Here is an 18006-nt window from a genome sequence, read left to right as displayed (position 1 = left end):
TTCATGCTGTTTAACATTTAATCTTTTTGCGAGACTGGGACAGTGTTTGAATGATGCGTATTTTTAATGAGCTTAAAATATTTTAGAAATGTGAAGTTGACTTGATTGTGTTGTTTTTCACTTTTGCAGGCTTTATAAGGAAAAACTGAGAGAGTATCAATTCAAGCGACTGAAATACTTCTATGCAGTGGTAGAATGTGATTCTCCTGAAACAGCCAATAAAATATATGAGGAATGTGATGGACTGGAATTTGAAAGTAGCTGTTCTTTTATAGACCTAAGGTAAATCTAATGGTGACTTTTTTTTACTTACCTGGGAAGGGGGAGATTAAAGCCAATTTAAAATATTTTGAAATAAATTGTCTTTATTCTGTAACCAAAATTGCATTTTTGAGATAAATTAAATATGCAATGAGTTGTCAGAATTTTGGGTTTCATTTTTTATTTTTGTAAGCATTTTTTCTGGCAAATGGAAAGTTTGGGAGAGGATTTCTCCATAGAGATACTGTTCTCAGAGAAATCAGGTAAAATGTTATGGTTGCATCTTCAACCTGTGGCTATAGTCAAGGGAAGTTGTAGGATGCAGATTTAGAAAGCGAAACAACGTATTGGTATTCTTTTTTTCAGCTAGGGGTTCAGAGGAAGTGGCTCTTTTTCAGGATTGCTCACTACAGGGCAAGAATATTGCTGCTATTGCCTTGAAGCTATAATAGACTATGCAAGTCCCTATGAATGAGCTGGAAAGCTCTAATATTTTGAAAGTCAAGTTTAGGAAACCAGGAATTTGAAATTACTGTTGTGTTTATTGTTACTTTGTGTGTGTGTATGTTTTTATTAAGAAAAAAGCTTTCTAGTCTGAGACAGAAGACAAGTTACTAAATTATGTTAAATTTTGACAGAAGCTGGCTTTGCTGGGGTTCGTATTATGGGCCCTCTCAGAAATCAGTGAAAGACAAGATTTGCTCTGAATCGTTCACTGGAGCTAATTCGTGTGCTTTGAGTCACTTTGAGGAAGAATATCTCTGCAAAATGAACATATAACTCTTCTGGTTTTGTTAATATAGCTTTCGTGCTTCTAGACATAGATTAACAGTTTGCAACAGTGGCATCTGTTGGAAATTCCCCAAAGCTCTTCCTAATCTCCCCCCTACTCTGTTAAATTTTAATATTAAACAACTTTTATCATATTACATTCATGTTGATTTAAAAAAAAAAAAAAAAAAAAAAAAAAAAGGAAAAAAGTAATTTCTCACATAGTGCACAAATACGAAAGCTTTTTTTTTTTTATCTAATTTCTTCTGATGTTACACAAGACTCTGCCTTTTTAACACTTTTTAATAGCTGTAACGTAAAGAAATGTACCAGGCTTTCTTAAAATGTTGTGAATTTTTGGTTTATCTATCTTCAAGTGGTATTTTAAATTAATACTTTTTTTCTTCTGAATTTTTGATTTTAAGCTTCCTGAAAAAGTGATTCTTAAAAACAACAGCAAAAACAAACAAACTGAAGCCCTCTCAAACTGAAAACTAACTTTCTCTTCTGATGTGGTAGTGTTGTACATAAAACACCTGTGGAATAGCTATGCAGAATTTCTTTTTTCTTATGAATTTCTTTATTCATTTATTTTTTAGCAAACTCTTTTGTGTTGATGTTCAGAAGTTGTGAAAAGCTGAGACTGTTTATTTCTGTGAAATTCCACATTGTATTTGAATAACGATGTTTTTATCTGCCTTTTAGATTTATTCCAGATAATGTTACATTTGATGATAAGCCAAAAGATGTAGCCTCAGAAGTGAATGTAGCTGCATATAAACCAAAGTACTTTACATCTGCTGGTATGGTAACATCAAAGGTATCTTTACAGTGTTTTTATGTGATTTTCTGATTTGTTTAGTTTTACTGTTAGCTTATAAATTGTATAAGTAATAGAGAAAAGATTCTGGCTTATACTTACCATTTTACAATGAAGACGTCAAACATACTATGAAATGTGAGCGTGTTATGGAGTCACAGTTGAGATGCTGTAGATAAGCTGAATTTTGGATTTTAAGAGTTTAGCTTATTTGTTATAAACTAAATACTATGTTTTAACCTATTATACCTCTCTTAGAAGTTACACATTGAATTATGATTAAATCTCATGTACCGGAAATGTTTATTTGGATGTAGTTCAAGAAGAGCCTGTTGGTGATAGCACCAGACTTAAAACAGTTGCTTCTCCTTGTAGCTGTTCATTTCTGCTCTATCTTTTGTGACAACCAAAACATTGATTCGCTTCCTGCTTGAAGTGAACCAAACTGAAGGAGTAGTTATTTGAAAAATAAGTAATTTCTGCTGGATCATTTTTCAGACAGCTGTTTCATCTTCCAGTTGATCGTGAAGTTAGGCAAACACTTGCATTGTCCCCATTGCAAACCATTCCTGATTTTTTTTAGTGTTTTCCAACCCAGTATTACAGAACCCTTCTAATGCAAGAGGAGACTTCTTCATTCTTTCCAGTAGTTAAAACTCATCAAGACCCTGTGTTGTAGAGCGAATTCAAAAAAGTTACAATTAAATTGATTTTAGTAAACTATTACATTATAGCTGATTGACATTGTAGAAAAGATCAGTAATAGCTTAACACTACTTCTTATATGGAATCTGTAAAACTATTTTCTCTAAAAGCAGATTTACAGTGATGAATTTTAGTATTTCAGCTTCTACAACTAACATTCTTCTTACTTTTAAGATAGATATCACATGGGATGAAACAGATCATGAAAGAGTAACGTCACTTAGCAGAACTTTTAACAAAGAGGAACTTCTTGACATGGATTTTCAAGCCTACTTGGCTTCATCCAGTGAAGAAGAAGAAGAAGAAGAGAAGCAAGGTACGCAGGTTTATAAACATTGTCCACAAAGTCATTAGTTATGGTATTTTTAACATGATTTTTTTTTTGATATATAAATTCCCCATCTTTAGAAAGTGCTTTAAACATGTCTTCTTTTACAGGGACAATATTATGCTCCTGGTACAAAATCTCTAGTTAAGTTCTAATATGAAAATAACCTACCTTTTCTCCACTTGTGTATGTGTGTCATTTAAAGGAGGAGGGAAGTTGGTAGTAAGAGCTTCAGTATATTTCGTTCACCCTTTGCAAATCCAGAAATTAATGAATTGATGGTGAGCTAGTGAAATGATGACAACTAGCACAAGGAGAAGGATAGTTCTGGGCAGTTTAAAGTTTCAGACGTCCATTTCAAGCTGACCTGCATTGCCACCTACTTGACTTATTGGACAGTCGAGATTTACATGTAAATAAAGTTTATTTTGAAGAAATTCATATGTCTTTAATTTACACCTGGTCATGTGGAAGCTGTACAGTTCTGCAAGTGTACTGAAAAGCATCTGATTTTTTTTCTAATTAAATACAGATTAGAAAAAGCCAAACTCTTCTACTTTTTCCTTTGCATAATAGGAAAAGACATGGACTTTTTTTTTAATCTCTAAGTTCTTCCTAAAGCCACACTTGAGACTCATTTTTCAAACCTGACTTTGATTCTTTAAATAATTAATATCACTAGTATGACTACAAAATTGCCATTTTTTTTGAAAACAAAGGAAATGTTTCTGCAGTACAATTTGAGAAGATGGTTAGCTGAATTTGGATCTGCAGGTTATTTAGAAAATTCATTAGTGAGGCAGTTTGACTTAAGTAGATCAACCTTGCTTTAAACAGCTTGCATTTATTTCTGTACTGCCAAATCTCTTTGCCTGGTGTAATTGATTTTAATTAAGCCAAGTATAATATTTATAATTGGATTGATTTCAGATACTGTAGCAAGATCACAGGTGATCTGAAACATGGTACATTTTCTTCATGGCTGATGTGATTATTCAGATAAAGAAAAGACACTTTTTCTTCCTGCATTTTAATATTTTATCTAGGGATTGTGGTGACTATTTGTTAACTGTTCAAGAGTGAGTGAAGAACTGCTGTCTTTCTGTGAAATCTGAGAAACATTGATCAAAAATTATCAACTGATGGATGAAGAGTTATTCTAATTGAGACCCTAAATATCTGTTTTCCAAATAATAGGTTGGAGCTCTGGGTGTAAAATTATTTTCTTTCCCTTTTCTTCTATTCTTCTCTTACCTTATATTTTCAGTATACCGTAACATTTCTTTGACAAATTTGGCAATATCTACTTTAATCTCTTCAATTTTGAGATGAAAATACTTTTAAGAGAGCTGGAGGCATTGAAATTTTCCCTCTTCAGAGAAAGGTCTTTGTTTTAAATGTGAAATGGTTGATGGCTAAATGAATTAGGTGTAACACTAGAAGTCTGCTTGCAGGTTAATGTAATGATTTGTTCTCTTCATGGGCCACTATATGCATGCTGAAGCCTTTGCAAGGCAAGGAGCTCCCGAACAAGCTGCCCAAAGACTGTGCTGGGTGGCCTTGGCAGGACATTGAAGCTGTTCCAGACCTTTGAAAGTCCAGAGTGAAGTGTAGGTTGTACAAAGCTTCTCCATTCCAATGTTTGCTCTTCCTGGGTTGCCAGAGGAGTGTAAATGACGGTGCAGAATGGCTGTGCTATGAGCCTTCTGGTATTCCTAAACTATAGATTTGTATACAGTGAGGGAAAGACAAGCAGCAGAACTTGTTTAAAAGAATCTTATAAAGAGAGTAGTGGTAATATCTTTCAAATGCTTTTTGGTTCTTGCAACTTCTTAAGAATATAAAAGGAATGTCATCCAATTTCATAAGCTGCATAAGTCCTCTGTATATGGTGTGCCAACATGTTTGAACTTCCCTGTTTGTTTTCGCTCTAAAACTCAGTATTAGGTTATAGATATAGCCTAAAATAGTAGGAAAAGAAAATATCATTAAGTCTTAATCAGTTCTTTCAAATAGATGTGAAAATTGGTGTATACTGCATTATACGGTTGGGGTTAGGTTTAGCTCAGTTGGTTAGAGTGGGGTGCTAATAATGCCAAGGTCGTGGGTTCAGTCCCTTTATGGGCCACTCACTCGAGGGCTGGACTAGATGATCTCCAGAGGTCCCTTCCAACCTTACCAATTCTATGATTCTATGATAGCAGGTTATTGCAATCAGAGATGAGTTTGGAGCGTGCAAGAGAGCCTTACAGATTTTTCTGGTTATAGAGTTGGGAAATCTTTGGCAACAAATTACTTGGCAATACGTTGCCAGCATTCATGTCCATTTGTTTCTCATCTTCATAAAAATGCATTTATAAAGTGCACCTCTATGAAGTTTTTTTATTTTCTCTAGTAATGCTTAATCAAGTAACTTCTTGAGAGCAGTAGATCCAGAGAAGACTATTTCAGTTTTCTTAATACCTTCAAGACTACAGCTATTTTGGAAGAATAGCATCTGTAATAGGATGCTGATGAAAATGAATGTATGTAATAAGTGAGCAATGTTTTAGAAATTTTAAAAATTAAACTTTGCTAGGAAGGAAGAGAAAGTTGACATTAAGGTATCTTAGCACACCTATGAATTTTAAACCTGGAAACGTCTGGCTTCCAATGATATTTTGTGAAATAAGTCATTAATAGAGGAATTATGTTGCCATGTCTTTAACATGTTCCTCATGCTTTATCCATTGAGTTATGTGATATATGACAGGATTCTATCTGACAGGATTCCATCCAACAGAATTATGTGGCACTAAGCACAAATGGGGAAAATGAATGTCAGCTGTTTGAGTGGAAAAGTAGGAGTGTGATAAGAGGGAAAGAATGTTCTGGACTTTTAGTCATTTTTTGGACATATTAAAAATGTTTTGTTTACAAGCAGGTTTTTGTTGCCCTGTTCTAGTCTGTTTTTTTATGAGATTTTTCAAGTTAAAAATGTTTGCCATGACTGTTAGTTATTATACAACAGTTTTATGTCAGGTATTTCAGTGACCTAGTATGCTCTAGTTCATACCACAAAGTATCTTCTTTACATTGCTTCTGAATTTTCTGTTACTTGGACACATTTGTTCCAATCAATAAGCCTTTCTGCTGTGCATGAAAATCTGGTGTATAATGGCTGTTCTGGCTATGAACAACCAGAGACTCAGTTTATGGCATTTTAAATGATGCTTTAAATTAAGCATACCCCTTCTGTGCCTAAGCTTTTGTTCTGTTTTTGTCTTTCCAAAGCCAAGATCTTTTCTGCTGTTTTGCCTTATACTGGCACACAGAATAGCTGAAAAACTAAATAGACTATATGAGAAAACATTTTTATCTGTTTATTTTTAACTAGTTGTTCCTATATAGGGGGTATGTCTACTGAATTTTAAAAATATGTAATTGTGTCTAGGGAATTCTGTGTAGAGCCCTGTTCTCCACAGTAGGAATTTGGGCAGGTTGTGTAGGCTCCTGCTGTATTGGAGTTCTAATACAAGACTACAAATGCAATAATTTTTTTTTTTTTTTGTCACTACACTAATGTCAGAGGTGCACAAATGTAGAGAAAAGAAATGTAATTGTTGGGAGAGTGGTTGGGTGGAGTTTTAAATTTTTTCAGTAATACTAATCTTATTTTAATGATTGATGTTTAATAAAATCAAGCTATTACCTCTTTTGTAATTTTGAAATATATTTGGCTTAATAACTCTGACTAGGGGTATAAATTTAAATGCATCTTTAATTTTATGAAGTGACAATACAGTCCACTTTTTAAAAAAATGAACAGTGGAAGGAAGTATACAAGTATTTATTTGTTGGTACTATTATGGAAGGATAAATAACGAAGGGTGATAGAAGTAGAGCATGAAACTATTTAATATTGCCTCCAAAGCAAATATATATTTATAAAATGCATTAAACAAGATATTATTTGTGTTGACTTGTCTTGTATAACTGCTTTGGCAAGTCTCAGGTATTAGTGCTTCTTTGGCAGTAATAAAGTTCTGACTCTTAATTTTGTTGTGTTAATTTTGACTTATTGCTAAAATACTTCTTAAGGAAGCAAGCTAGGAGGAGCTAAAGAGTTCATAAATCAGCCAAGCCTCGGTGGAATTTCATGAGACAAAGTAGAAGCGCCACAATCTCATTATTTTCTGTCTGTGAAGCATGAGAAGCTTGGTGTAGCTGACGCAAGTGCTGGAGGTTTTCCAAAAAATGTTTGCAGGAGCTTCTGTAATGAAACGTGCTTGGAAGGCCAGTTGAGACCATCTCAGCGCTTCTAATAAGTTCATACAAGGTGTTGGAGATGTCTAGCAACTTAGACTGGAAGGATACATCTGTGTGTGCATTTGCACACCGAAGTATCCCTACTCCAAAAGGACTAGATTGGAGCCAACTCTGAAAGCATATTAGTCTTGCCTTATATCGTGTTGGCTTAAAAGCATGGCTCTGGGAATCCCAGTCACCTCTGCACAGCCAGATGCTTAAAGGCTACAGAAGCTACAGTCACCTGGTTTGCAAAGTGACTCTAAAAATTGCATCTAGTGCACACCACTAGAAAGGTTACAGTATCCTGACCTAAAACAGACAAAAACTAAAAAAGACAAAATGTAACACTTGCCATTCATTTACTGTTACAAGTTTCTGGAAAGCAGTTCTTATATATATTTTTTTCATTCAGTATCTGTCTTCTGCCTGAAAAATATTTTGCCATAAGATGTCTACATTCACAGGCTTTAAATATGATTATTTTGTTTACAGTGAATTCTAAATATTTCCTATACTATCCTTTTGATGACCCACTGGGACTTGTACAGCTTCTTACTTGTAATGTTGTGGTAATGTAGCAAAGTAGGTTTGTTGTTCTTCATTTTTTTGCAGTTTTCTGGCTCAAAATTTGGGTCAACTGATTTTATTTCTCATATCATGCTAGAGGACAATGCAATACTCTCTTTATCTCACACTTGCTACTGCAATTCTGCAGTGTAGAGCTCTTTATTTTTTCACTCTGCTTGTGTGTGCTGTAGTTTATTTTGCATCTGTCTGAATTTAAGTAACTACACTGGATAGAATTCAGATGGTTAGTGCATTTTTATGGTAGGGCCATCGGTTTCCAGATCAGTAGCTAAATTTTCTGGTGTGCCTTGATATCATGAGGTAGGATTTTTTTTTCTTTCTATCTTTAAAGTAAACTCGGCTTTCCAAAAGGTTTGTTTTCAAATGTGATGACTGCTATTATTTCTCTATTTTTTAGTTTGTAAGGAAGAGTAAAGAAAAAAACAGTTATCTACTTAGCCATTGCTCTTTTCTTTTAAACTAAGAATACGATTTCTTCTAAATGTTCTGTGATTATGAGAACATGATCGCAATTTAACTGACACTGTTGTGTCATGGGAGTCTTTCTTAACTCCTTAAGCTCTCATCCAGTATAGTTGCCTTATTATTTCATGTAACGACATGAAGAAGAAATAACAAAGTTGCTCCTTTTTCTTCTCGCTCTCCAGTACTGAATGACTTTTGCCTGCTGCCTGAGCAGCTGCTTCCCTCCGAGATCCCTGCTGTCTATGGGGGCAGTGCCAAAGCAGCTGCAGTTAATCGAACAGTCAAGACTGCTAGTCCCAGGAAACAACCAGCACCGTATGGTGGTGGGCTCTGGAAGAGAAGAAAATAGTATCGCACCTGACTTCGAGCCAAAGACCAGAGGTTGCTCTGTGCCTGCTTGCGGCTGAGGTCTGGCTCTCCCGATACCAGTTACACTGTCCACGCAGCTGTAGGGAGCACAGCCTCGCTGGTAAAAGAGGAAAGAAAACACGTGTGCCAAAGAAGAGCAAGCCCTGCCCCAAACCTAGCTTGCTGTTGTTCAAGGAGCTGCAGCATCTTTAAGGCCTTTATGAGCCTGTTTCTCTCTGAAAAAGCTTATTACAAGTCAAATTGCAATTGTTTTTCATCCCCCCCCCCCCAAAAAAAATCATCCCCTCTTGCTTCATTTGTTAATTTGGCAAATCACTAAATTTAAGGGTAGGAATTAGTATCTGTCTTCTTGAAACAGAATGTTGCAAGCTGAGTTAAAGTATAGCACTTTATATTTTCAAAATGCTCTACAGAACTAATTTTTGAGATTTAGGTACTACTGTGCTGTGAGGGACTCTGCAACTAATAATTTGAAAATACGAAGATCGTCTAGATTTTCCTTTGGATGAATTTTCTTTGTTCTTTTAGATGCTTCTTAATTTCATCTGTTAAATATGCAAATTCTAAAATTAGTTACTTTTTCTGGGAATTATAGATGAAATTATTTGAGATATTTTGTTGGAAATTGTTTATGTGCCTTATGTGTTACTAACTTCAAATATTAATTTCAATTTGTCATTTTGTTGAGGTTATCTGATAACTTTAATTGCCTTTTTTAAGATGGTGATGTAGCTCATGAAATGGAAGGTGACAAACCCAAGAAAAGCCAAAAAGATGATGAAGAGCAAATTGCCAAGTACAGAGAACTTTTACAAAGCATCCAAGAAAAGGAGAAAAAACAGGAAGAAGATGATATAGAAATGGAGGTTAAATGGGTTCCAGGTAAGCTTTTTTTGTTTGTTTGTTTTTGATTTTGTTTTACTAACTTGGAGGATATGCAGTACTAGTCTTCTAATACAGATACAATGCCAGGTGTAGGATTTATAGTAGTAGAAATGGAACTTTCTTTCACATAAATTGAAATCTAGATGGATTACAGTGAAGAAAATCAAAGGAATAACATGATTGAGCTCAGTTTCTCAGCTGTAGGGTTGTCTCTGTAGTTTGTTTTTGCCAGTCTTTCTTGTGCTTGCATTTTCATTCATCATTTTGTAGATTTTTTTTTTTGAATAGAACTCATGTGTTTGTCATAGAATCATAGAACAGAAGACATATCTACACTTTTAGAAAGGAAAACCAATATGATTTGGAAACAGCATAAAATTAGAGGAGAATTGCTTTAAAATGTTGCTGCCTTAATGCTGAAGACTTGAGGGAAGGAAGAAAAAAATGAAGTCTGAACTTCGAGTGAGGCTACTTTGTAGGAATGAAAGCTACTGGGAAGAAAACTTTTAGGGGGTATTTTGTTCAATCTAGTGGCATCTGAGTTTTTATCTGAAAGTCATAAAGGTGACTTCACCATATAGCATCCCAGCAGAACTCATCCAGTGATCTGAAAAACATCTATTTTTTCCTTCATGAAGAAAAGACATTCAGAGTGATTTTATCTTTTGTTTATGGGTATGTTCTTTCCCTGAGATTTAATGCAGTTTAAAAACTCCCTACATCAAAAAGGAAGAAGTTTCGCTGTGGCCTCTCTTCCTTGCTGCTGGCCCTGAGCTCATGCTAGCTGCCTGTAGCAGCCCTGGCACTTGTTAGATCCCTTTGTAAGTTCATTTCACTTGCTCAAATGGAGAACTACTCTTGAGCAGAATAAAAAGATCTGGGTCTTTTGTTGTTGAGTTAGGCAGCCAGACAGGTTCATAGAAGCATTTGGTGAATGCTCAAGGGATGAATTATGCAGCCCAGAGAGCAGCGTTCCCTTTTGGAGGGCAGCAAGTTGCTATATAGTCTCAGTATATGTGGAACTGAGGCTGTGTAAGGATGCAGCCTGATCTATCACTGTAAATAGTAAGACCAGAGCCATACTAGAATCCATTCCCTTTTCCATGGATATCTTAATTCTAGCAGAGAATGCATATTTAATGATCTGATTTACACTAATATTATTCTGCAGTCAGGGAGATCTTATGTTGAATGAAAATGCTCTTTATAAAAATCCTATTCTGGTCTGTAATGAATTCGGTTGAGTTGAATGAATTAATTTTATTCCTAGGTTTTGATTGGTATTTGAAAGTATGCAATGGCATTAAAATTGCTGTGAACTTTCAGTTGTGCTTATATAATCCAAATCATTTCTGGCATGAATTCTCCCAAAACTTTTTAGAGGAAATAACATCATGTGTTATCTGATGAGTGCCTACTAGCAAAGTGGTATCATCATGTTTTTCTTCTGCCATCCACACTGTGTCAGTATTTGCATTCTTATAGTTGTTTCTTTAATGTCTTTTAATTCACTGTGTTACTGAGTATTAAAGGCAGCTGAGATTTCATACATAAATAGCTATGATAAGATTTTTACAAAGATTTGTTGTTGCCACCTTTCAGACCAAAGCTGGAAGCCATAGCAGAAGTGAAGTTTTGTTGTTAGGAATGTGTTCTGTATGTCTTTATATAAAAGAGATAGATAGGCCAGGCATTCTTTAAACAGGTTGAAAACAGGTTGGCATTTTTTGTGTTGATTTTTAAAATATATTTGAGGTTCTTTTATTTGTTACATAGTCTGTCCTTCTATGTACGAAGGAACCTTGTAAATTGTATGAATGAAGTTCTGTGAATTAAAAAATTGAAGCACCCTAATTTGGTGACATAGTTAAGAACCCAGGGCAAATCATTCATTGGAGGGAATGCAAAATTTTTTTAAGAGTGACTGCAGGATACTTAGTAGCACAGGGAAAGCAAGAAGTTTGCTGAAGGGTTCTGGCTTTTAAAAATTTATCTTACATGGCACAGGTAAATTATACTAACATTTAGGAACTGTGGTAGAGATGGAATCAATTTCTCTTGTACAGGGGTTCCTTGTTTCTTTTCACTTTAGAAAATTGAATTTCACTTTAGAAAATTGGCTTTGTTCCGTATTTCATCTAATCCAGCCCCTTCCCTACTGCACCTTCTTGGGAAGCTCCTGCAACTTTTGGTATATTCCCATCTTTCTTGAGAAGGGGGTGGAAGGGAGTGCGGTTTATGTACTAAACACTCATCGTCCTTCATGTCACTCTGACAGGCCTGATGTTAAAACCATCCTGATAAAAATGACTAACTTTGTTTAGAGCCTGTGCACAATTTCTGTTTGTTTGTATAGTGATAGGTTGAATTTGCATATGTATACAACAAAGTTTACATTGGTAGTTTATAGCATTTGATGTGGTTTTGCAGTATATGTCAGTGTTTCCTAATTTCTTACCCTAAAAAAGTTATGATATTATCAGAGATCATCAGAAGTGCTGGAAACTGTGGAAGAATTCACTTGCCCCTGTTAGTTAAACCAGCCAGTCTGTACCACTATTAGTTATTAGCCCCTGGAATGCAGCTAGCTGAGTTATAAGGATGTATACAGAGATGTATGCCCCCTCCCCAATCTGTTGCATAGAAGAACATTCAGATTTTGGAAACCTGGGTTCAGTTTGTAATCTGGGTTCAGATTCTTGATCCTATTCTGCCTCCTTCATCCTTTTAATGAGCTGCATGGCTTCCATCCACAATAAAAGTGTTAGAAGTGGAGTGTCGTGGGGTTTCCACATCTAATGTCTGGCAATGCTTTGGCCTCTCCTTGGAGAGGGGTCCCGTACACCCGGAAGGGAAGTTTTTTCGGGGAAGCTGTTAGGGTGTACCATAATCGGCACTTGCTGAACAGTAGCTTGTAACTCTGGCAGTTTATGCAGCTGAGGTTATGCCTCCTTCTCAGAGGAGGAGTACATTAGATATTACATTATTTTTCCTTAAACAAACGTGCTCGTTTAAATTTCAAAGCAATTTAATTATGTTCTGCTTGGAGTGTTTGCGGAATTAAAAAATAGTTTTTGTTATAATCTCTTAAGACTCCTTCTTCAAAACTAGCTTTTGTCTGTTAAAATATTTTTATTATCAAGCTCTGCTTTAATCTACTTCACTTGTTGCAAAGTTATTTTCCTGCTCAAATGTTTAATATAAAGAGAATTACAATAGTTAAACCTAGGAAATTTTTTAATTGAAAGTCAGAGATTTGAATTAACTTAAAAATTTGAGTTTTGGCACACGTGGTTATAGAAAGCATACTTTGTGAATGATTCAGTTATTCTTGAATCATAATAGTTTTAAATAAACCTCAGTGCCAGCAAAAATAAATTAGATGTAGTTCCAACTCTCTATAGTGCGTTTCTTTTAGGCACAAAATCAGTGTTACATTTAAGCATCCATCTGTTTTCTTAATCATATCTGATTTGAGCAACAGTTACTATCCATCCTTGTCCATCTCCCAACGCTCCATTAGATGGTGAAGGAGGAGAAGATTGCAGTTGAATCTGTTGATCATACTCAGCCCATTTTCATATAGTTTTTCTTACTGAACTTGAAAGCTAATCCTTTGGGAAGAATAAGATGTAAATATTTAACTAGGCGTGAAAGAAACTTGAGAAATTGTTTTTTTCCAAAGGAGACTAGCAGGCAATCATCTCCCTGCAAAGCGCGTGGAGAACCCTGACTGCATGTTGTAACCGGTTATACGGAGCAAGCAAACGCTCGTGTGGAGTAGAGGGTTCCCCAGAGACGTACGTGCTCCGTGGGGCACGTGCTCAGGTGGCACTGCAGCTTTGTGCACGATATTTTAGCTGCTGCTCTTGGTGCCATATCTTGATGGCCGGTGCTTTTGAGAGGTAATACTCAGTGTGCTCTTTTGCAGGCTCTCCCTGAGTGAACGTTAGTTGTATTTGTTTTGTTTTGTTTTTTTCTACTTTGGTATGCTAAAAGGTAGTGAAGGGGTAAAGGGCACAAAAGGGTGGAAAACCTGAGAGGCTACCGGGTGGTTTTTTTTCAGGGAGTTATACTGTGTTGGGTAGGATGTCTTGACAGTGGCTTATTCTGTCTTTGGAGGTGAGAAATTCTGGTGTTATCAGAATATTTCTGCCAGCCACTTCTTTTAGCTACCTACAACAGTTATTTTTCCCTGATAAGGTATATATGCAAGATTAATTTGCTGGTTTAGATTTCCTGAGAATAGAAGAATATCTTTTTAGCTTTTTTTTTTTCCTTTTTTTTTTGGGGGTGTGACAGTTGCAAGTTGTTAAACTTGGAAAAATTTTCAAAAGTAGCTGCCTAGAGAAGAAAAATTCTGACCTGCCCTCTCTCCCTCCCTGCCCCCAGCCGTTTGAGAAGCCATATACATAGGTTTGTTACAGTGCTATTTATCGTACTTTTAATTCTTTAGTTAAACTATGATTTGTTGCATGCTAATATGTATTACTTTCTCCCTCTTCATGGCCCTTATTTGTGAGGATTAAATAAAACTTGTGGGATTCATTTGTTTGTACTGATTTTTTTAAATATATAGATAGTAGTACAAATTAGCCTTTTCTATGGACAGTTAATAATTCTACCTAAAGTAGACAATTCCTTTTTCCTTTTGCAATTGTAGACCTTCTGACCACTTAAATACACTCTTACTCTCGGGAAGTGGTCTGGACGGTCATTTCTAAGCCATTCTAATCTTTGGAGAAACTCTAATGCCTTTCATGAGCCTTCCAAATACCACAAGAAAGGGCTGTATTTCACTCCAAGTCCTTCTGTGCCAGATGGATCAAATGAATCCATTTTCCAGGCAAATAAATCAAAAATATTGTAACCTCCTTTGAGATTTTGATCTCTCTCTCTCTCTCTTTTTCTCTGCTTTCTCCCTCCACCTGCCTTTCCCCTTTCTAGGGATGTGACATATATTTTTTAATCAGGTATTTACTCTCTTCAGAGAGAATCTGCAAGATTGCTACCTGACTATACGTATGTATGTATGTATATGTATATATACACATATGTATTTTAACCATGAAATACTGCAAAATAGTATCCAAAGCAGTAGCAGTTCAATGTCTGGGAAGCAGGTGAATCTGCTTGCATTGACTTTGGAGATGAAGTGGTGTATTGCATATATTTGTTTGGGTAGTATCAGGTGATTTCTTACTGAGCAGATTGATGGTGGACCTATATAATGTCCTTCCTTTTCTTTATCATGGCTTTGCATTTGTTTGCTGTTTTAGTACCCAGGTTTTGTTGTGGTAGTTGTTTGCGACTTACTGTTAATTCTGGCTTTCTCATTTTTTGCTTGTTTCTTTTCTTCATACAATGCATGATTGAATACTTTTAGATCTTGTCCACACTTCAATTTCAGACATGCTGTAACCAGCTTTTGAGCCTTTGAATTATTTTTGGAGTGTAGACAAGCACATGAACAGAAATCAGTGTTTGCAGGTTTTCAGTTCTGCTTGCTTTTCTAGGGACAAGTAGAACTGTCCATGAGGCTGCCGATTTTCTTCCGTTATGAACTCTGTTTTTGATTCCTCACTGCTGAGGAGAGCTGGAAGAAATGATGAGGAGCTGGGATTGGCCAAACCTGGGAGTTGGGACAAAGAATGCGATCTAGTCGATGACATCTGAGGAGATCAGGCTGTGACTTCTGAGCAATAAAACTGGTGTGAGAAACAGGAGATTAGGATTTGGTTAGGTGAAAGCTGGACTAGGATGTTAGGAAAGGGGTTCCGACAAGAGACACTTGGAGCGAGTATAATTAGGAAGAGACAGAAAGGGTCAGACTTGGAGGAGAGAACAGAAACATGATTCCTACAGGCTCCAAAGGTCTATCAGTCCTGTTGTAAAAGAGCATGTTAACTATAGGATATCTGGCTCATTTGTTACAGAAGTTAAAAAAGTGTATGGTGAATGAAGCAAGGAAGGTAGGAGGAAAAAAACTTGTTTCATTGCTCAGGCTGTTACGTTCTGCCAGGAAAGTGGATTCTCTTTCTGCCACTGAATTCTGCTCCAGTGTGTGGCAAGGCAAGTCAGTTAACCTCTTCACATCGTGAAGTTTTGTTTTGTAAATGCCCATCTTGATACCTTCTATCTAATGTAAAGAAGGGCTGAAAATGTGTAAGCTGCATCTGAAATCGGTAGGACTTGGCCTCGTAACACGTAAACGCTGTATAACGTAAAGACTTCGGAAAAAGCTTTCGTGAAGTGTGTGGAATTTTTCACCCAAAATGCAGCATGCTTTTAAATTCAGTGTTCATTCTGGATTTACATATTCTGTCTGTAAAATGGTGACACTGCAGTTATTTAATGGATTCTTTTTTAAGGTGATATTCTTCCACCACTGAATACTGTAATGTTACATCATGTAGAAAGTTTCATTCTGTTTCTAGAGTAGGGTTAAAATTATTGGCTATAAATTGAGCAGTGACACAAAAAATATGGACTAGCTGCATGTTAATTGTCATCTACTACTAAATGGGATTAAGATTTTCTGGAAAAGGTAAAAGGTAATCATGTGATGAAAAACTATTATTAGAATTGGATATTCACAAGAGCGCTAAATTAAAGGTTGGAGCATGCTTGCGCAGCTTCAAGTGGTGGGCTCTGAAGCAGTGACAGTCTGTGTTAAATTATGGAGTATAATGTAAATCTAACACATTCAGAACTTGCTATTTGATCCCATCAAGCTATAATTATTTAGAGACAGTATATTGTGTTTCTGTGGTGTATGCTTTTCTAGGACCCTCAGGAAAGTGTCATGCTGTGAAAGTAAAGAAGCAACTTCTTTCAGTAAAGCATCTAGTGTGCCGTCAAACCTTTTCCAGCTGTTGGTAGGTCAGGAAATGCCAATTTGAGGGCTCCTCTTAGACCATACCTGTAACAAAAGGATACCAAAGAAGTGAAGATCTAAGTTAATGGTCTAAATGGTTACAATTCCTTGCAGAATCCTGAGCGACAGCATGGTGCTCCTCTCTTTTGATCTTTCAGATCACATAGCTGCTAAATAAGAAAATTACTTTTGGTAACTTGGCGTGGCTAACCAAGCAAGAGGATTGTTTTTCTCTTGCTTCATCTTTTTCTTTCTTTTGAGTCATTACAATTTAAATTGGTACCCAATGATAGCAGAATACATTCTTTTATACATTCCATAATTTTTGTTGTTACTTTGAGAGTTAGATCTGTTTCAAGCTGTCTGTGCCTTTAATATCCACTTCTTGTGTACAAATACTTACCCCCCAACTATTTACATTGAAACTATTGAATCCAGGTTTCCTGTCATGCCAGGAGTGTACTGTTTGTTATGTTTAAGATAGCTTTCTAATATTAAACTAATAAGATATTAAGTAGCTTTAAAAATAATTTTGTGAATTAAAACTTCTAGCCATTTAGCAGGAAGATAGATGTCATTAATCAAAGGCTCTGAGCAGTTAGGTAGATTGTGTAATGCATATATATTCCTTGTTCAGTATTTCAGAGTATTACAAATATTTTAAGATAAAAAATAGCCATTTCTATTTTTGTGGCTTAAAAAGCGTTTTCTTTTATTATCCATCTATTTAGATACAAACTAGGAAAAACAATGCTATTTTTTGTCTTTAATTGGGTGTAATTTTCTGATAGCAATAGTTTGGATTAAAAAAAAAAAAAAAAGCAACCTAAATCTAGAAAGCTTATGCTTTTCTATATGACCTAAATATTTGAAAAATCCTAAGCCTCTTGATAGTTTGCTTTCCTCTTCTCCTGTATCGTTTAAAATTAAAGTGAAAATACAAGATTTCTTTCTTTCTTTCTTGTCCCAAAGGTTATAGCAGAATTAAAAGACTGGATGACTTGGAACTATCTTGCCTACTTTGACTTAATACATATCATATTCTGACAGTAGTACATAATGCAAGAAAGTCTTTGGTTTATTATTTGGGTTCTTCTAGACGTTTTAGCTGCAACTTTATTTTGACTTTAGATTCTTCAAAATAGTAGCTTATTGTTCTCCTTTACAATAAAGGATGAAAATACACTAGTTTTCAGAGATACTGCGGCATTCTCACAGTATTATCACAGAGGCAAAGTTTCAATCAAGAAGATGCTATATATCAATTTTAATTGTGTCTGTGAGGCATACTGATATGGTATCAACCGGTAGTAACTCTGTATGAAGTGGACAGCATTGGTTAGAGGTGTAAGCCAGCTCTTTGGAGATGGTCGTACGTTCTGGTCATGATTTAACTTTTCAGAATCTTTACGAACTCACTAAATCTTTTATTGTTTTTTTTTTTCCTACTCACAAAAATTAGGAATGACTACACTATTTGAAGTGCTTTTATGATGAGGCTGAAGTAATTACAGTCAGATACATTAAACTTAAGGGTGGCTGTGTATGCATTATTGTGTTACTTTTATCCTTAAAAAGTGGCGTCTGTAGACTGAACACTAATGACTGCAGAGGAGACAGTTCTGAGGAACAGCAAGAATGTTGGGG

At 35.7% G+C, this 18006-nt stretch overlaps 1 protein-coding gene across 4 annotated transcripts in view; it reads left to right on the top strand.

Moving 5' to 3' along the window:
• Positions 1-18006, top strand: part of ESF1 (ESF1 nucleolar pre-rRNA processing protein homolog) — a 42486-nt gene that overhangs the window by 7050 nt on the left and 17430 nt on the right. For all 4 annotated transcript variants that reach the window (XR_009957839.1, XM_062571558.1, XM_062571559.1 and 1 more), the window contains exons 6-9: positions 130-282; positions 1738-1852; positions 2732-2873; positions 9318-9479. Coding sequence is in view for 3 of the 4 variants with exons in the window: in XM_062571558.1 (XP_062427542.1) it covers positions 130-282; positions 1738-1852; positions 2732-2873; positions 9318-9479 (572 nt within the window). In the remaining variant the exon portion in view is untranslated. The remainder of the gene's footprint in view (positions 1-129; positions 283-1737; positions 1853-2731; positions 2874-9317; positions 9480-18006) is intronic.

The sequence above is a fragment of the Rhea pennata genome, chromosome 3, assembly GCF_028389875.1.
Source record: "Rhea pennata isolate bPtePen1 chromosome 3, bPtePen1.pri, whole genome shotgun sequence".
NCBI classification, from domain to species: domain Eukaryota; kingdom Metazoa; phylum Chordata; class Aves; order Rheiformes; family Rheidae; genus Rhea; species Rhea pennata.
Note: the sequence above shows the minus strand (reverse complement) of the source record. Positions and strands in the feature narration are given on the sequence as shown.